This window comes from Kogia breviceps, chromosome 1, assembly GCF_026419965.1.
Source record: "Kogia breviceps isolate mKogBre1 chromosome 1, mKogBre1 haplotype 1, whole genome shotgun sequence".
In the NCBI taxonomy this organism is placed as follows: domain Eukaryota; kingdom Metazoa; phylum Chordata; class Mammalia; order Artiodactyla; family Physeteridae; genus Kogia; species Kogia breviceps.
Genome location: NC_081310.1, coordinates 36,322,037 through 36,342,632, shown reverse-complemented (window position 1 = coordinate 36,342,632; position 20,596 = coordinate 36,322,037). Strand labels below are relative to the sequence as shown.

General features: G+C 38.6%; 2 protein-coding genes across 9 annotated transcripts in view; one reads left to right on the top strand and one right to left on the bottom strand.

The window, feature by feature from the left end:
• Positions 1-20,596, top strand: part of CHML (CHM like Rab escort protein) — a 261,691-nt gene that overhangs the window by 146,822 nt on the left and 94,273 nt on the right. The gene's annotated exons all lie outside the window — the stretch shown is intronic.
• WDR64 (WD repeat domain 64) overlaps positions 1-20,596 on the bottom strand; it is a 140,410-nt gene that overhangs the window by 78,219 nt on the left and 41,595 nt on the right. The window contains exons 5-7 of the mRNA XM_059078960.2: positions 7,056-7,182; positions 3,959-4,107; positions 1,006-1,129 (exon numbers count right to left, since the gene is read on the bottom strand). Coding sequence (XP_058934943.2) covers positions 1,006-1,129; positions 3,959-4,107; positions 7,056-7,182 — 400 coding nt within the window. The remainder of the gene's footprint in view (positions 1-1,005; positions 1,130-3,958; positions 4,108-7,055; positions 7,183-20,596) is intronic.

The window sequence follows — 20,596 nt, the reverse complement described above, 5'->3', positions numbered from 1 at the left end:
TCTCAGTCATTTATACGAATTTCTTAACACTTATGCTGGGCAATGGTCATGTGCATTGCTCAGAATTTCTATTTTTCATATATATGCAGGATGTGCTTATAGAGCGGTTAAGACTGCTTTCTTAAGAACTCTCCTACATAAAGAGCAGTTGCATTTATTCACACCCCATCAACTCAGCATTCATGATTTTATTTCATGTGTACTGTTATCTGCTTACACTTTAAAAACTCAGACCTTCACATCAAGATTTTCAGTCAGTCCATCCATTGGCTTACAAGCAAGAATTTATTTAATAAATATATACCTGGAAGAAATATATTCTGAGTAGTGATACAGATGGTCATATTGTCTAAATAAAGCAGTTCTTTTGTGGGAGTTCAGAACAAGGTAAGGTGAAAGGAGAGGCAGGCTATCGTTCTCTGGTTCTAGCAAGTTCTCTGCAGTTCCCCACAGCATGACCAGCAAATGACACAGCACAACTGGAGCATGACATCCTCTCAAGTGTGACGTGACACATGCCCTTAAGCAGCTTAGACTTATAAACAAGTCCAGTATAGAATTCTAGATGTGATATAGCAAAGTTGGATGGATATTTTGTCTGGTCCCATGTTGTCAGTAAAAATATTATCAGAAGCACTAAATAGAATGTCTGTCTTTTAGCTGATGGTACCCAAAATTAGAAGGACAGCATGAGTCAGTGCAACACAGATAAGTCTCAGTCAGAACAGAATGAGATGGTATATATGCAAGACTTTGCAAACTGAAAAGCAACTATATAAGTGTAACGTAAGGTATTGATTATTTTGAACGACAGTATCAGGACATTAATGCCAGTTAGAGAAGAGCCTATCACTGTTCAGTCAGGCACAGCACTCTCACTGGCACATTTACATATTCCAGCCTGATTCATGCTTCCCCTCTAACCCAAACAACTTGTAATGAGATCCTAGAACAAATTCTCAGGACACTAAAGCAGGGAGGCCATACTCTGGATATTAGTCTGACCATTATATGCTCCTGTAGCAAAAAGAAATCCACTTTCATCAATAGCTGCAGAAGTCAGTTCAACATTGAAGCCATGAGGGTCTAAAATCTGGTACATTTGGAGGCCAGTTTCGAGTTCCCATACCTACAGGAAAGAACAAAACAATCAAATAATCCATAAGCCCTTCAGTTTTCATCAGTTTTACAATATTCAAAATAGCCTCAAAATTGGTACAATGCACATCTAACACCTCTCCCAACATTTTGCCATGAATGTTGGTTTGATCAAAGAAAGGTCTAAAAGATGTAGTGCTGTCTAATAGTTACTGTGCTACCCTGGAGTGTGTCTGTAACATATGTAGGTGGGCTGAAACAAGCAGCAACTCTTCCAGGCAGCCCGTGTCTGTCCAGGAAGTAATCAATTGCTACTGTAAGCACAAAGCAAGCTTAGCAGCAAGATAGAAATGTAACAGTTACGAGTTCAGCGGACAAAGAAATCAAATTGAATTTATTCTTTTTTAAAATAGATCTTTATAGAAGTATAATTGCTTCACAATACTGTGTTAGTTTCTGTTGTACAACAAAGTGAAATCAGCCATATGCATATATGTATCCCCATATCCCCTCCCTCTTGAGCCTCCCTCCCACCCTCCTTATCCCATGTCTCTAAGTCATCGCAAAGCAACGAGCTGATCTCCCCATGCTATACTGCTACTTCCTGCTAGCTAACTATTTTTTTTTTTTTTTTTCTTTTTTGTGGTATGCGGGCCTCACTGTTGTGGCCTCTCCCGTTGCGGAGCACAGGCTCCGGACGCACAAGCTCAGCGGCCATGGCTCATGGGCCCAGCCTCTCCGCTGCATGTGGGATCCTCCCAGACCAGGGCACGAACCTGTGTCCCCTGCATTGGCAGGCGGATTCTCAACCACTGCGCCACCAGGGAAGCCCTAGCTAACTATTTTACTCTTTATTGACACTCATCCAAATTAGCTAGGGGTCACAGGACAGAATCTGTGGTTAACAGCATGAAATCTGAGAGAATCATGAGGAAAGGGCTCACTGACCTTTCCAAAGAGTGTTCTGATTAGGGACATGTGCCCAGCTCTTAACAGAGAGAAAAGGGGAAGGGAAGGCGAGGGAGGCCGAGGCTTCAGAGAAGGCTGTATGTGTAATTAGGCTGGGTATAATCAGAAAAACTAGAAACACATCAAGGCTCATCACTGTCTCTGGAAAGGCAGTAGAAGCGTTAGACTTGCAGTCTTTCAGTCTGAATCTTTCCCTTTTCATGCATCTGCCATTGCCAGGTGTATGTTAGACTGTCAGTAAACAATAAAATTGAACTGGCAACACAGTTTGAACTCAAGATATTTGGGGACAGGGGCAGTGTAAACACAGGGCCAGAGATGGGAAGGTGCACTGTTGCTCCAGGGAACTGAAAGTCAGTTGTTGCACCTGGAGTGAAAGAGGGCGAGTGGGAAAAGGAGTAGCTGATGTAATAAATAGTCTGGAGGAGACCAGATAACAAAGGGCCACCGACTGAGCTGTGGCAGAGCCAATATCTGAAAGAAGCCAGTCTGGACCTTAAGCCCATGCTCTTAACCTTTGTGTACCCCTGGGTATAGATGAGGTCCTGAAGGGAGAATGAAGAATGAGGGCCACTGCATGAAGGGGTCTCAGAGGCCACCCATTTCCCGGCCTAAAGTATGATCCCTCACCAACCAATCAGGTATGAAAACCCACCTAGATGCCTTCCTTTCCTCTTCTCCCCTTGCAGGGAAGACATTTTCTCCTTAAGAGGTCAGTATTTTATGAAAACAGACAGGTTTTAGTTTTAGTTTCCCTCTACTTATTCTGTAGGCATTATCAGAAATAACTGATAATTAAATGAACATAGGAGATTTTGGCCTGAGAAAGTCTCTAGCGGAGAAGCACAGAAGGTCAAAATTGAGAGGGGATTTGAGGAGTCTCCAGAGGAATGCTTTCTCCTGTTCCCTGTGTCTCCTTTCGAAGAGCATGCATGAAATAAAAGGATAAGCACTGGAAGCAAACACCTCCAGCCATCACTGGTAGATGACTTCAGTGGTCATAATTACAGATACAGTTAGGATGATCAAGTACTCTGGCCTCTAAGGAACACATTAATGACATGGCCTGAGGATTGCGGAGGAAAGGACTTGGGTATTGACCTCAGGCAAACCTGGGTTCATATCCCAGCCACAGTGCTTACTAGTTATATGAATTTGGGCAAGTTGCATTGATCTCTGAGTCCTAATTTCCACATCTTTATAATGGAACTCTTTATCTGTCCACAGAGAACTAGTATAAGGATTAAACAAGATCAGGCACCATAAGTTCCATGTCCTGCACCTATAGGGCTTATACAAAACATCTATACATTTTTTCCCCTTCCTTCTTAACATTTTCTTTCCCGTAGCTCAGATTTAAAAGTTTACACACACACACACACGTTTTTTCTCCTTGATATATTTCCCTTAAAATTCCTTTTCTTTCTTTTTTTTTTTTTTTTTTTTTTTTTGCGTTACGCAGGCCTCGCACTGTTGTGGCCTCTCCTGTTGCGGAGCGCAGGCTCCAGACACGCAGGCTCAGCGGCCATGGCTCACGGGCCCAGCCGCTCTGTGGCATGTGGGATCTTCCCGGACCGGGGCACGAACCCGTGTCCCCTACATCGGCAGGCGGACTCCCAACCACTGCGCCACCAGGGAAGCCCAAAATTCCTATTTTGATTGTAAGGACTAGCTTCATTTTTTAATTGAGTATGTAGCTTAATAGCAAGCAGTGTGAGCTGGATTAAAATGCTTGTTTTTCATGTGTTCATGAAAGCTTAAAAATAGCTCTAATGTAGGGTTCCATCATGTGTGCCATTACATTTATTTAGTCACTTAGAGACTTACCTATAAGAAGAGACAATTCTATCTTCTTTGGCTTTGTCTTCCTAAAGAGTCAATATGTACTCACCTTAATTACGGACTCAGAGCAGATGGTAAGTACTTGGTGAAAATATTTGTTGTAAAGCATGACATTGATTTCTCGTTCATGGGTGTGAGGAACCTGTTTTGCATCTTGTATCATCCTAGTCAAAGGATACATGTCCATAACACTAGATCCTGGAACAGAAATAAGAATCTCATAAATACCCAATATTAGAAGATTTGAACCACAAAGGATTTTATTCAACCAGTTGCATTTGCAAATAGCTGATCAGTGAGATTATTAATATCAGTGAGATTATTAATGCCTAGGAAACCTAATGAGGTGAAAATACATTCATTTATTCAAAAACATTTTTGATAAATAAAACAAACATCATTCAGCCAGAGAAAAGTGTTCATTTGGGGCTTCATTAATATTCAAGTGTGGGGCATTTGGGCTTTCTTGATATCTTTTCTCAGTGACCACCATTTTCCTAGTTTTTATAGTCTACTTAGTGAAGTGGAGATTAAGCTACCAAAGGCTGACCCTTCATATTGGTTTTCTCTAGTCTCTCCAAAGAAATCTCAACGGCAGCAAAATTTTCAGCAGGAGTTAATAAACACTTTCTTAAAGTGTTTAAATTTTGAGATAAAGTCTACTCATGTGTAAAGAGGAATGGAGGTGGCTCTCCTGGTAGTAGTTCTCAATTCAAATACCTCTGGATGGAAATATGAGAGGGATGTGGTAACCAGGTAATCAAACAACACATGGAGCTCCTTCATAGGTTCTTTGACATTACATTGACTGTAACTGACTTTATCCAGACTGACAACAAAGCTAGATATTATGCTTATGAACAGGTGGTAATCCTCTGCATCAGCAGTCCCCAACCCTTTTGGCACCAGGGACCAGTTTTGTGGAAGACAATTTTTGTGGAAGACAATTTTTCCATGGACTGGGGAGGGGAGGATGATTTTGAGATGATTCAAGTGCATTACATTTATTGTACCCTTTATTTCTATTATTATTACATTGTAATACATAAGGAAATAGTTATAACACTCACCATAAGACTGAATCAGTGGGAGCCCTGAGCTTGTTTTCACTTGCCACTCACTGATAGGGTTTTGATATGAGTCTGCAAGCAACTGATTTATTATGGTCTCTGTGCAGTCAAACCTCTCTGCTAATGATCATCTGTATTTGCAGCCGCTCCCCAGCACTAGCATCACCGCCTCAGCTGCACCTCAGATCATCAGGCATTAGATTCTCATAAGAAGTGAACAACCTAGATCCCTCGCATGCACAGTTGACAGTAGGGTTCGCACTCCTATGAGAATTTAATGTCGCGGCTGATCTGACAGGAGGTGGAGCTCAGGAGGTAATGTGAGCTATGGGGAGCAGCTGTAAATACAGATGAAGTTTTGCTCACTCTCCCACCACTCACCTCCTGCCGTGTGGCCTGGTTCCTAACAGACCATGGACCGGTACTAGTACCAGTCCATGGCCCAGGGGTAGGGGACCCCTGCTCTACACGTTTGGCTAGATACACAACTACTATGGAAACAATGCGGTACAGAGAAAGAAAGTGGATCCAGGAGTCAGAAGCTTTGGGACTGAATCCCAGCTCTATGTTTCAACTAGTGTCCTTCTACTAGTCAGTTGAAATATTTAATATTCAGTTTTGTCATTTATAAAATAAGATAAAATATTAATTCCTACCTCAAGTGGTGGTTGTGCAGATCAAGTGAAATAAAGTCCATGAAAGCATTTTGTGGAAGAACTAATCAAATGGTAGTTGTCTTAATAGAGTAACAATAACAACAACAACGGTGACAGTTACAACAACATATTCTACAATGTGAAGTTGCTGTCATTGGGGTTTAGAAGATTACTATGACTGCTTCATTTGAATGAAAGCACAAATTAAAATCTGAGAGATAAGCTTCATGCAATTCTGATATCAAGTTGATGGTTGCAGTCAATGTATGCAATCTTAGTGATTAAGCAACACACAAAGCTCTATATTTTTGTAAGCAGAATACTATCAGAATTACATAATATTGGGATGCAACTTTGATTTTCTGATTGTTTTTTGTGTTTTGTTTTTGCCTTGATACTTGAGTCTTTAGTTACTCTGATGATAAATGGGATAAAGATGCTGAGCCCAGCAATCAAACATGCAGTTTGGGGCACTAAGAGAAAATTTGCTTGTAGTCATTTTTATGTTATTTTTAGAGGAGGTAGTATAGAGGAAGGGTGCTTACAACTAGAATTAAATTTTGTTTTACAAGGTGGAAAATTATCTATCAAGCACAAAGTGCTATTTCACTTCTAATCCAGAAAAAAACCCAAAAGTTAAAAAATAATTATATTCTCTACCAGCAGAGATATCACCAATCATTTATCAGCCCTAATTAATCCCACAGGAACTCAGAGCAGGCAGTCAGTGGAAAAATGCTTAGGAAATGCATTCTGGGTTGATGTTCCAGAAAGAATAAGTATTGTTAATACCGTGCATTTCTTCTAAAGCTTCTTCTGAGGGCAGTCATGTGAATAGCGTTCAACCCAAATGCCTAATAGGGTCTTTTGTCTCTTTAGTCAGCACCTTTCTAAGGGGCAGCAGGAAAAGGGGACAATAAATCTGTTAGCATCAGTGCTGGGGGCTCTGTCATTCAGGACTCTATCCTCTCTCTCCACTGTTCTTTGTCTAGAAGTGGGAGGGTCAACACACTCCTCACCGAGTAACTGTCTCAGTACCGGAGTGCATGGGGCCAAATTGACTCCTTGAAGAAAAGGGGCACTGATTCAGCATGCTGGTGCAGCCACTCTAAGATGGATCATATTCCTCCTCCTGACAGTCAAGACAGAGCTGGATTTGCTCTATCTGTAGCAGCAGCTTACATCCCACTTCTCTGCTTAACCCCACCACCTTGAATCCTAGGTTCAAGACCTCATCCATCAAGCTATAGAAAGATAGGGAGGAACAGGATTGAATTTAGTTACCTATTGTGAGGAATCACAGTTTATAAATTTCCCATATAGTTTTGTTTCTCTTCTAGTCAGTGATAAAGTGCTAGTTTAAAAAAAAGGTAAAAAATCAACATATGAGTTTTGTTTGCCATTAACTGGGTGCACTTACCTGTAACAAGCATGCCATGATTGGAATCAAATACCATAGAGTAAATCTGCGTGTCTCTTGGTCCTCCCTGGGTATCACGGAAGACTTGTAATAGTGAAAGAGTCTGTATATCCCACACCCTGAAAACCTGGAGGGATAAAGAACACTGGTCACCATTTTCCACTTTACTTTCCCTACTCAAAGCTATTTAGGTGAACCATTTTTAGAGTCTACAATATGCTCTTAAGAACTTGTAGGAAATAATGATTTACATGACGAGCACTCATTTGCTAAACTTTAATTTGGTTCTTGATTCAATTGTTATTCATTAATACCAGAAGAAAATAAAAGCAGTGACTAAAAGTTGGCCTATAGGAACTAGATTTTTCTATCCTTACAGAAGAGAGGAGAAAGACATAGTACTTATTATCCTTTAAGAATTTGGAGGCATAATAAAGGACTGGCCATGACTAACAGTTGAACTGGAGCCATATTTCTCTTTACACTGTGGATTAGAAAATAGAGAGAAGGCATAGTTTTGGTGGAGTGTTTCAAATTGCTCTTCCATGACTTAAGATGAGAACATCTTACTAAATGAGGTTTCGAAGCACCCTCCCCTCTTCCTGTCTAGGGATGTAAGAATTACAGAAAGCAGTTTTTAGGGATGGTGTAGCTATAGGAAGAGTATAGGGAAATAGGTTATTAGAGCTCTCTTTTGAGGAAGGAAACAACTATGTCATTACTCAGGTAGAACTTGTGTTGATATAATAGAAAGAACAATATAGTACAAATTCAGCAAAACTTGGTCAAATTTACTCTTTGTCACTTGAAATTAGTGTTCTTCATTATTCTGTTTTTTTTTTTTTTTTTTAGAAAGTTAGTGTGATTGATTTCAGGAGAAAAGGTGTGACTTGATCAAGGATTACTTTTCCTAGTATGCATCAGCATTAAATAATATTTTTATATTATAATAGTCATTATATATATTACCTATTACTATATATTACTTATTAAATTGGAATATTTGTTGAATAAATGAGTGATAATTTTATAGAACTACATATAAAACTTTGATAAGTAGTTTTGTTAACAGAGATACTGGCTTCTTATTTGAGACACTTAGAATTTGGTTAATTAAATTAGAAACTTCACTATTGTGAAGGCAGGTTGGTCCTTATAAGTAGGAGCATAAAAATGTCAAAGTCATGTGATTAGGAGCTTTGGCTCACATGTATACACTCTGTAGGCCACTATTACTCAGAACGTGTAAAATTGGGAGTTACTTATTTTGTTCTCCTAAAAATGCAAGTTTGGGGAGTAGCTAGAATATTGAAATTTATTTTATCACAGAGTAAACAAGTGTAATGGACTCTTTATAAATTTAAGTTCAGGGTCTATTTATGAATTAGGTTCAGAGAGACACGTAGGGGAAAAATCTAAAAGTGGAATCAAGGAGAGCCAAAGAAATTTATCTCTGTTCTAATTGTTTTATTTATTTATGGCTGCATTGGATCTTTGTTGCTGTGCATGGGCTTTCCCTAGTTGCGGCGAGCAGGGGCTACTCTTATTGCGATGCCATGGCTCTCTTGTTGTGGAGCATGTGCTCTAGGTGTGCAGGCTTCAGTAGTTGAGGCTCATAGGCCCAGTAGTTGTGACTTGTGAGCTCTAGAGCACAGGCTCAGTAGTTGTGGCAGACGGGCTTAATTGCTCCATGGCATGTAGGATCTTTCCAGACCAGGGCTTGAACCTGTGTTCCCTGCATTGGCAGGCAGATTCTTAACCACTGCACCACCAGGGAAGTCCCTAACTGTTTTGGATTCTATTGTTTTGGCTGAGATACTTCATGGTTGGCAGTCTTTTTACTGTACCTGTATATGCTCAGAATTGTGGTTGGAGGAAAGAACAAGGGATGAAGCAAAAGAGGTTTGGGGTTTCAGGTCTAGCCCATCATTTAAATTCCTTAAGCCTCAGTTTTCTTGTTCCTAGAATGGACATAAAACACCAGTACTCTCCACCTCAATGAATTGGTGTTGTGAATATGTTTTGAAACCAGTGATGTTTCAAATCACTCTATGGAGTGATTCTATTTTCTTTATCATATTTCTCTTTTCTTCAGTTCTTTAGGTCTTCTGTGGGTTTTTAGGGAAGTGGTGATTATTGGGCTGGCAGAAGGCACAAAGACTCATTATGCTGCATCTCTCCTCTAGGTTTTTCTGCTGCTGTCTCCCCATAGGCTGTCTTAGTTACTGTCATACCAAACTGCTTCCAATTTCCAAAACATCTTTCTCTTTATTGTCTATGTGCATTCACACATACTCTTCCTATCACCTGCTATTTCCTCTCAACACCCTTCTCTATCTAGCTAACTGTTACTCTTTCTTTAAATCTGTCATAAAGAGAATTAAAGAGTTAGAGTTCAGGTCAGAATACTGCAATAAATTTATGCCTCAATCTGCCATTTCTACTCCAAACACAGAGAAATAGTAGAGAAAATATAAAAAGAGAAAGCAAAAAGAAATAGCCAGGCTTCAAAGCAAGATATATAATCTCCACCGATCCAACTGAGAGAGGCATACAAAGCAATGAGTGGGCTCCAGCCAGAGCCTGTGTACTTGTCTGGAACAGTGGCATCAGGGGAGCAGCTCCTGCAGGGCAGACAGGACCAAAAGCACTCTCACTACTCCATGGCAGCACCCAGAGCAGGTCTCCCAGTTCAGAGAAAGGAGACCAAGAAGCAATAGGCTGTGCTCTATTTTCATCTGGAGGCATGGGTTATAGAAAGTTGTAAGATCAGTGAAAGGGAGGGACGCTGCCTTCTGGCCAGAAACTAAACCAAGGCAACCTCTGGCTCAGGGACTAGACCTGTTTCTAGACTGGGGCCCAAGGGGCTATGTGAAAGACGGTTGCAGATGTGGAGGAGCTAGCATATAGACACACACACACTCACACACACACACACACACGCAGACACATGCCCCTAAATATTAAAAAGAAACTATAATTTTTAGAAAATTTTAGAGGAGGATATCTTTATGAACTTAAGAGTTAAAAAAGATGTCTTCCTGTTTAAAAGGCTTTATTTTAGGGTTTTCCACCTTTTTAAAAAAGTGAATCAGCTATACATATACACATATCCACTTTTTTTAGATTCTTTTCCCATATAGGCCATTACAGAGTATTAAGTAGATTTCCCTCTGCTATACAGTAGGTCCTTATAAGTTATCTGTTTCATATATAGTAGTGTGTATATGTCAATCCCAATCTCCCAATTTATCCCTCCTCCCCCCGCTCCCCCCATGGTGACCGTAAGTTTGTTTTCTATGTCTATGACTCCATTATGTTTTGTAAATAAGTTCATTTTGTATCATCTTTTTAGGTTCCACATATAAGCAATATCATATGATATTTGTCTTTCTCTGATTGACTTACTTCACTTAGTACAACTCTCTAGGTCTATCCATGTTGCCGCAAATGGCATTATTTCATTCTTTTTTATGGCTGAGTAATATTCCATTGTATGTATGTACCACATCTTCTCTATCCACTCCTCTGTCGATGGACATTTAGGTTGCTTCCATGTCTTGGCTACTGTAAATAGTGCTGCTATGAACACTGTGGTGCATGTATCTTTTCAAATTAGAGTTTTTGTCTTTTCTGGATATATGCCCAGGAATGGGAGTGCTGGATCATGGTAATTCTGTTTCTAGTTTTTTAAGGAAACTTCATACTGTTTTTCATAGTGGCTGCACCAATTTACATTCCTACCAACAGTTTAGGAGGGTTCCCTTTTCTCCATACCCTCTCTAGCATTTATTGTCTATAGATTTTTTTATAATGGCCATTCTGACTGGTGTGAGGTGATACCTCATTGTAGTTTTCATATACATTTCTCTAATATTAGGTGATGATGAGCATCTTTTCATGTGCCTATTGGCCATCTGTATGTCTTCTCTGGAGAAATTTCTATTTAGGTCTTCTGCCCGTTTTTTGACTGGGTTGTTTGCTTTCTTAATATTGAGTTGTATGAGCTGTTTGTATATTTTACACACTAAGCCCTTGTCAATCGCATCATTTACAAATATTTTCTCCCAGTCTGTACACTGTCTTTTCATTTTGTTTTTAGCTTCCTTTGCTGTGCAAAAACTTATAAGCTTGATTAGGTCCCACTTTTTTAGTTTTGCTTTTACTTCTGTTGCCTTGGGAGACTGACCTAAGAAAATATTGCTACAATTATGTCAAAGAATGTTTTGCCTATGCTCTCTTCTAGAAGTTTTATGGTGTCACGTCTTATGTTTAAGTCTTTAAACCATTTTGAGTTTATTTTTGTGCATGGTGTGAAGGTGTGTTCTAACTTCATTGATTTACATGCAGCTGTCCAACTTTCCCAGCACCACTTATTGAAGAGATTGTCTTTTCTCCATTATATAATCTTGGCTCCTTTGTCAAAGATTAATTGACCGTAGGTGCATGGGTTTACTTCTGGGCTCTTTATTCTGTTCCATTAATCTATGTATCTGTTTTTGTGCCAATACCACATTGTTTTGATTACTATAATTTTATAGTATTGCCTGAAGTCTGGAAGCGTTATGCCTCCAGATTTGTTTTTTCCTCAGGTTTGCTTTGGCAGTTTTGGGTCTTTTGTGGTTTCATATAAATTTGGGGATTATTTGTTCTAGTTCTGTGAAAAATGTCATGGGTAATTTGATTCAGGTGCTCCTATACTAGGTACATATATGTTAACGAATGTGAAATCATCTTCTTGCATTGATGCTTCTGTGTTTTCTCTATGACTGTATTAAAAAATTGAAGAATGGTTGATTTACAATGTTGTGTTAGTTTCTGGTGTACAGCAAAGTGATGTGTATATATATATTATATATATATAATATATATATATTCTTTTCCATTATGGTTTATTACAGAATATTGAATATAATTCCCTGTGCTATACATAGGACCTTGTCATTTATCCATCCTATATATAATATTTTGCATCTGTTAGTCCCAAACTCCTAATCCAACCCTCCCCCACCCCACTTCCCCTTGGCAACCACAAGTCTCTTCTCTATCTCTGTGAGTCTGTTTCTGTTTCATAGATAAGTTCATTTTTGTCATATTTTAGATTCCACATGTAAGTGATATCATACCATATTTGTCTTTTTCTGACTTACTTCACTTACTATGATAATCTCTAGGTCCACCCATGTTGCTGCAAATGGCATTATTTCATTGTTTTTTATGGCTAAGCAATATTTCATTATATATGTGTGTGTGTGTGTGTGTGTGTGTGTGTGTGTGTGTGTGTGTATATATATAAAGAGAAAGGAACTCAAGCATAATACAAAAGAAAACCATCCAACCACAAAAGGCAAAACAAAAAGAAGAAGAAAGTGAAGAAGAAAGAAAGTATATATATATATATATATATATATATATATATATATATATATATACCACATCTTTATCCATTCACCTGTTGATGGAAATTTAGGTTTCTTCCATGTCTTGGCTATTGTAAATAGTGCTGCTGTGAACATAGGGGTGCATGTAGCTTTTCAAATTAGAGTTTTGTCCAGATATGTGCCCAGGAGTGGGATTCCTGGATTGTACGGCAACTCTATTTTTAGTTTTCTTTGGAAACTCCATACTGATCTCCATAGTGGTTGCACGAATTTACATTCCACCAACAGTGTAGGCAGGTTCCCTTTTCTCCACACTCTTTCCAGCATTTGTTGTTTGTAGACTTTTAATGATGGCTTATGGCCTTTGTTTTAAAAATCTATTTTGTCTGATATGACTATTGCTATGTCACTTTCTTGTCATTTCCATTTGCATGAAGTATGTTTTTCCATCCCTTCATTTTCAATCTATATGTGTCTTTCACCCAAGTGGGTCTCTTGTAGGAAGCACATTGTAGGTTATTGTTTTATTATCCAGTCTGTCTCTATATGTCTTTTGATCAGAGCATTTAGTCCACTGACATTTAAAGTAATTATTAATAAATATGTATTTATTGCCATTTTAAGCTTGTCTTCCAGTTGATTTTGTATTTCTTCTTTGTTCCTTCTTTTTGTTTTTCCTTTTGTGGTTGGATGGTTTTCTTTTGTATTACGCTTGAGTTCCTTTCTTTTTGGTGTTTGTGTATGTTTTTGATTTGTGGTAAGCCTGGTTTTCAAGTATGTTAACTCATAACTGTATCTGCTTGCTTTTGACTGGTAGTCATATATGCTCAAACACATTCTAAAAGATCTACATTTTCTTACTCCCTTACCCCATGTTCTGTAATTTTGATGTCCTGTTTTACATCTTCATGTTTACCCTTTTGCTGTTCATTGTAGTTATAATCACTTTCACAGATTTTCTAAAATTGTTTTTTAATCTATATATTGGCTTATTTAAGTGATCTTCAATCCTTTTCCCTTTCCTATATATTCTTGCTTTTTTTTCTGTTTAGAGAAGACCTTTCAATATTTCTTTTAGGATAGGTTTAGTATTGCTGTATTCTTTTAGTTTTTGCTATTCTGAGAGATTCTCTCTCTCCTTCTATACTAAGTTATAATCTTGCTAGGTAGAGTATCCTAGGTTGCAGTTTTCTCCCTCTCAGGACTTTGAATATATCCTGACACTCCCTTCTGGCCTACAATGTTTCTGTAGGGAAATCAGCTTATAGTCTTATGGGGATTACCTTGTAACTGACTCTTTGTTTTTCTCTTGCTGCATTTAGAATCCTCTCTTTAGATTTTTTCATTTTATTTATGATATGTCCTGGAGTAGGTCTGTTTGGGTTCATCTTGTTTGGGACTCTCTGTGCTTCCTGTACCTGGAAATCTGCTTCTTTCTTTATGGTTGGGAAGTTTTAAGCCATAATTTATTCAAATATAGTTTTGATCCCTTTTACTTTTCCTTCTCCTTGTGGGATTCCTATTATGTGTAGTTTGGTATGCTTTATATTATCCTATAGGTCTTTTATGTTGCTTTCACTTTTTTCATTTGTCTTTCTGTCTGATGTTCTGATTGGGTGATTTCTGTTATTCTAGCTTCCAGATCACTTACTCATTCTTCTGCATTATTCAGTTTGATACTTACTGATTTTTAGTTCAGCTTTCATCTTGGCAAATGAATTTTCTAATTTTAATGGACTCTTCTTTATAATTTCTAGTGCTTTTTTACAGTGATCTGCATTTCTATTGATAGGCTTTCTTAATTCCTTCAATTTTTTTATTACCTCAAGATCTAGTAGACTGGAGAGGTCTGTTTCATTGTTTTTTCATAGGAATTCTCTTGATCTTTTAGCTGGGAGTGGTTCCTCTGCTGCTTCATTTTACTTATATTTCTCTATGAGTTTAGGAGAAATAGTTATCTACTGTGGTCTTGAAGTGCTGTTTTTACGTGGGAGCATCCCTGGGTAGCCTGCATGAGCCTGATATTTTTGGTGTGAGGGGCATTTTGTCATATGGAAGACTGAAATGTCTTTCCTCAGTGTGCACTGTACCCCAAAATTTGCTGCTGATGGAGCCTGGACCTGCCTATGTTGTGGGAGCACTGATGGCCTTCAGTTGTTCATGCATGGTCCTGGCCCTCAAATCCACTGGCATGAGAACCCACTGAATCTGCACCCCTGTTCCTGAAATGGGAGCACCAGTAATGGACTCAGATTTCAGCACCATCTCTGCATTTGCACGCCCACAAAGTTCACAAAACCCATGGTGGCCGGAGCCATGCCCCACTGTATGCATGCTGATAATAAGGCTGCTATGGTGGACCCATGCCCCTCCTCATGTTGACAATGATTCTCTTATGGTGGACGTGCACTCTATCTTGTGCACACCCCCAGTTGTGGCTCAGGCCATGCTGGCTATCTCATCATGGCCAAACTGAGTCCTCTCCCCAGGTCTGTCCACCAAAGCCTGAGTTTCAGCACCCAGTGACTCTGTGCAGCAGCAGTAGCAAGTCTCGAGCTAGGTTTTACAGTGATGAGGCAAGAACCACACTCCCACTCTCTCCTCTCAAGCCTCTGAAGCTCCCAATCTGTCCCAGTGCCCCTCCCAGCTTGTCAAGGAGGTTTCCTGGGTGAGGAAACCTTTCTTCTTTCACAGCTCACTCCCAGGGGTGCAGATCCCATCCTGATTCCTTTTATTCTCCCTTTTCCCTACCCAGTCACATGGGGATTTTTCTTGCAAGTTTGATTGTATGAGATCTTGTGCTTTCAGTGGGTATTCTATGATAATTGTTCCACATTTAGCTGTATTTTTGATGTATTTGTGGGAGAAGGTGAGCTCCACCTCCCTCTGCTCTGCCATCTTGATCTGTCAGACTGGTTGTAACATTGGGGAAAATTCAACAATAGGTTGATTAAGCTTTGACAATAAAATGGAAGCTAAAGTTACTAATCCCCAAATATTAAAGAGTAGGGTAATAGGCTTCTCCTGAAACCTTTGTGAGGAATAATTAATAACAAATGATGGAATAGAAAAGTTTGAAAAAATCTGCATGTGTATGTGCCCAGAGTGAGGATTGTTTTGATTCAACCATGTTTCCTGGCTTTTCTTCTTCCAAATTTGATGCCAATCATTATTTTCCAAATGCATTAATCAAGTGCCCCCCCCTTTTTTGATAGGTGTTTATTACAGAGCGACTAGAGCAGAATATCTTATTTTTAGGAGCTTGGTATACATAAAAAGGGGGAAAATAAAAAGATGAAAAACTAACGTGACATACAAAATTCATTTGCACCAAATAATTGTGGAAGTCTGGGCTAGGTCTTACAGAAACAAAGTATCAATAGAATCACTATTACAATTTTTGAATAAATATTAGTCTAGGAAGGCGGGTATATGGAAGACAAACCATTATAACACATTATAAGAAATATTAGAATGTAAGTTTGAACATTGTGCCATAATAAAAGTTGCATTGGCAGAAATCTTTAGAATTGTAGTATCATTTTGATAGAGGGAGAGTCCAGGGGAATTTGCTGTTTTCTGATTTGTCAAGGAAAGCTGGGCTTTTGTTTTCCTTTCTAATTTTCCCCAGTGTTTATAAGAGGTTATTAAGAGTTTAACCCCCAAGTGAATCAAATCATGGTTACATGATTTTACATTGGAAGAGCCTGAAGATATCTGAAATTATGAAGCTCTTTTGAGAGTTAACATAGTACTATAGACAAATGGTATATATGAAAAAGCAGGGTATGTATAATAGTGCAGTACAAATGGTAGGCATTCAACATTATTTGTGTAGGGTATTCAATGCAAACATGTATTTTTTTGCTTCCACTCCTTAGGTTAATCACTGTTGGAAAATACTGCCTCTGGAGGCATACTACCTCAGTCAAATACTACTTCGCCACTTACTAGCTGTGCGACCTTGGACAAACCACTTAACTTCTCTGAGCCTTAGTTTTCACACTTGTAAGGGAGCTTATACCAGTATGTATGTCATAGAGTTGTTATGAATATTAAATGTGGTCACATGGAGAAAGAACTTACATCTATATTAGGGCACATTTAACTAGCTAGATTTGCCTTGTTCTTCCTAATGGCTGCATAATATTCTGTTGTATGAATGCTCCATAATTTATTTTAATTAGTAAGTGTGCAATAGCATTATATCTAAAATACAATGTACATAGCACAATTTAAAAGCATCTTATTGCTAAAAAATGCTAACCATCATCTGAGCCTTCAGCAAGTTGTAATATGTTTGCTGGTTGGAGGGTCTTGCCTCAGTGTCGATGGCTGCTGACTGATCAGGGTGGTGGACTTAAAATATTCCATAGACCATGTTGTAAATGGATGTGCTGTCATCCAGGTTCTGTTGTTCCCTTTATAGAGCATAGCCAGAGAAGATTTAGCATAATTTTTACCACCCCTAGGATTTTCAGAATGGTTAAGTGAGCATTGGCTTCAACTTAAAGTTACCTGCTGCATTAGCTCCTAATAATAGAGCCAGACTGTTCTTTGAAGCTTTGAAGCCAGGCATTGACTTCTAACTATGAAAGTCCTAAATGACATCTTCTTCCAATTTAAGACTATTTCATCCAAATTGAAACTTTAGTGTAGCCATTAAACATCGTTTAAGGTAGCCACCTTCATTCGTTATTAGCTAGATCTTCTGGATAAATTGCTGCAGTTTCTACATCAGCACTTGCTGCTTCATGTTATGGAATGGCTTCTTTCCTTAAGTCTCATGAACCAACATTTGCTAGCTTCAAACTTTTCTTCTGCAGCTTCCTCACTTCTCTCATTCTTCACGAATTGAAGAGTTGGGACTTTGCTCTGGATTAGGCTTGGCTTAAGGGAATGTTGTGACTGGTTTGATCTTCTATCCAGACCACTAAAACTTTCCCCATATCAACAATAAGGCTGTTTCACTTTCTTTTCATTTGTGTATTCACTGGAGTAGCACTTTTAATTTCCTTCAAGAACTTTTTGTTTGCATTCACAACTTGGCTAACTTGCACAAGAGGTTGTGCTTTTAGCCAATCTTGGCTTTTATTATGCCTTCCTCACTAAGCTTAGTCATTTCTAGCTCTACAGTGAGAGATATGCAACTCTTCTTTTCACTTGAACGCTTAGGGCACAATGTAGTGTTATTAGCTGCTCTAAATTCAATATTGTTGTATCTCAGGGAATAGGGAGGCCAAGGAGAAGGAAAGAGATGGGGGAACAGCCAGTTTGTGGAGCAGTCAGAACACAAACAATATCTATCGATTATATGGGCATGGTATATGGTGCCTCAAAACAATTACAGTCGTAACATCAAAGATCACTAATCACTATAACTAACACAATAATAAGAGTGAAAAATTTTGAAATATTCCAGGAATTACCAAAATGTGACAGAGACACAAAGTGAGCAAATGCAACTGGAAAATAGTGCAGATAGACGTTCTTAGCTCAGTGTTGTTGCAAACCTTTAGGTTGTAAAAACCTCAGTATCTGAGAAGTGTAATAAAGCAAAGCACAATAAAATGGTGTCTGCCTGTATTCTTTTATCCTCCTCAAGCATCTCAAAGGACTCACCCAAGGTCACAACCTGTAATTATTAGAACCAGAACGTAAATTTAGGTTTACCTGATTTTAGAGGCCATGTGCTAAGCCATGTGCCTAGAAGAGAGACAGCAGCAAAATCTTCATTTAGGACAATATCTTAGACATGGTCATGGATAAGATGAAGTCCAGCCAAACTTCAGGCAAGATTGGCAAACTGTCTGGCTTGCTCTGAGTTATACACCTCGCACCTGGTTTCTGGGCATTACTTCTTGCTATAAGGCACACCCACAGCCTAGTTAAGTTTTGCCTTTTCTCACATCCCTACATATCACTTCCAAAGTGAAAATTTAAGAAAAAAAGCAGCTTTTAAATGCCCTTTTTCAGTCTGTTATACATCATAAAAGCATGTGTATGTTTCCTCCTCATAGAAAAAAGAAGAAAAATAACCTCTGGTAACTATAGAGTTGTGCTTGAGAAGGTTGTCAACAGCTATGCTTGGTTTTGGTAATGAAGTGAACCTTGGACAAATCACTTAACTTCTCTGAGCCTTAGTTTTCACATAGCTATGATGTGGATGTGGCATACCTATTACACACTTGAGCTCTGTGACTAGAAATAGAATTTTACCAGTTGCAGGAGAAAATAATATCCTGGTGGAAAGTCTGCAAAACTCAGAGGAAGGATAAAAATCTATTTTAAGTGCTTAGAAAAAGGCACACAGTAGGCACGTGACTAGCCATAGTGATTTATTAAAGCTTGATGTGATGAAAGCTAATTTATATGAAGTGATTTGAAGGAATGTTAAATGTTAAAAACCTAGCTGTTATTTAGGCTGAGGAGAAGAAGAAAAAGAAGAAGAAGGGAGAAGAAAAAGGAGGAGGAGAAGGAAGGGAAGGAGAAAGAGGGAGAGGAGGGGAGAAGGAGAAGGGGAAGAGGAAGAGGAAGAGGAAGAAGGAGGATGACAAGAGGAAGATAGCTTAAGCAAAAATATGTACGTGCCTGGTTTGCCATTTTTGTGCCTAAATTAATCCTCACCAAGATCTTCAAGGGGCTGGCTCCCTTGGTCATTCAGGTTTCATCATTTATGTCACCTCCTCAGAGGTGATATTCAATCATATCACATTATTGTGTTTTCTATTCATTATAATACTTATCATACTGTTTTCTTATGTATTTGTTACTTTGCTTGTCTCCTTCTTCCCCTAGAATGTAAACTTCCTGTGAAAAGGGCCCTGACTGTCTCATTCAGTCTTCTATCTCCAGAACCCAGAACAGTACCTGACACAGAGAGGACACTCGAGAAATAAATGCTTGCTGAATAACTAAATGAATGATCTCATTTAATCTTTATAACAACCTTGTGAGCTAAGCACCACTACAATTGACAGACAAAGAAATTGAGTAGAAAGATATTAAGTGATTTGTCCAAGTAGAGCTGCTGGGATGCTTGAAGGAGCATCACTTAATATACTCACTACATCTAAAGGAAACTGGAAAGCTTGTCTCTGCTGTCTCTTCACTGATGAGCATGAATGGCCTGAACTATTTTTTTTCTTTTTTTGAATTTTTAAATGTTATTTAATTTATTTTTTTATACAGCAGGTTCTCATTAGTTATCCATTTTTTACATATTAGTGTAGATATGTCAATCCCAATCTCCCAATTCATCACACTACCACCCACTCCTACCACCACATTCCCCCCTTGGTATCCATAATTTGTTCTCTACATCTGTGTCTCAATTTCTAACCTGAAACCTAACCGGTTCATCTGTACCATTTTTCTATGTTCCACATATATGCCTTAATATATGATATTTGTTTTTCTCTTTCTGACTTACTTCACTCTATATGACAGTCTCTAGATCCATCCAGATCTCTACAAATTACCCAATTTCATTCCATTTTATGGCTGAGTAATATTCCATTGTATATATGTACATCTCCTTTATCCGTTCATCTGTCAATGGGCATTTAGGTTGCTTCCATGTCCTGGCTATTGTAAATAGTGCTGCAGTGAACATCGGGGTGCATGCATCTTTTTGAATTTTGGTTTTCTCTGGGTATAGGCCCAATAGTGTGATTGCTGAGTCATATGGTAATTCTAATTTTAGTTTTTTAAGGAAACTCCATACTGTTCTCCATAGTGGCTGTATCAATTTACATTCCCACCAACAGTGCAAGAAGGTTCTCTTTTCTCCACACCCTCTCCAGCATTTGTTGTTTGTAGATTTTCTGATGATGCCCATTCTAAATGGTGTGAGGTGATACCTCATTGTAGTTTTGATTTGCATTTATCTAATAATTAGTGATGTTGAGCAGCTTTTCATGTGCTTCTTGGCTATCTGTATGTCTTCTTTGAAGAAATGTCTATTTAGGTCTTCTGTCCATTTTTGGACTGGGTTGTTTGTTTTTTAAATACTGAGCTGCATGAGCTGTTTATATATTTTGGAGATTAATCCTTTGTCCATTGATTCATTTGCAAATATGTTCTCCCATTCTGAGGGTTGTCTTTTTGTTTTGTTTGTAGTTTCCTTTGCTTTGCAAAAGGTTTTAAGTTTCATTAGGT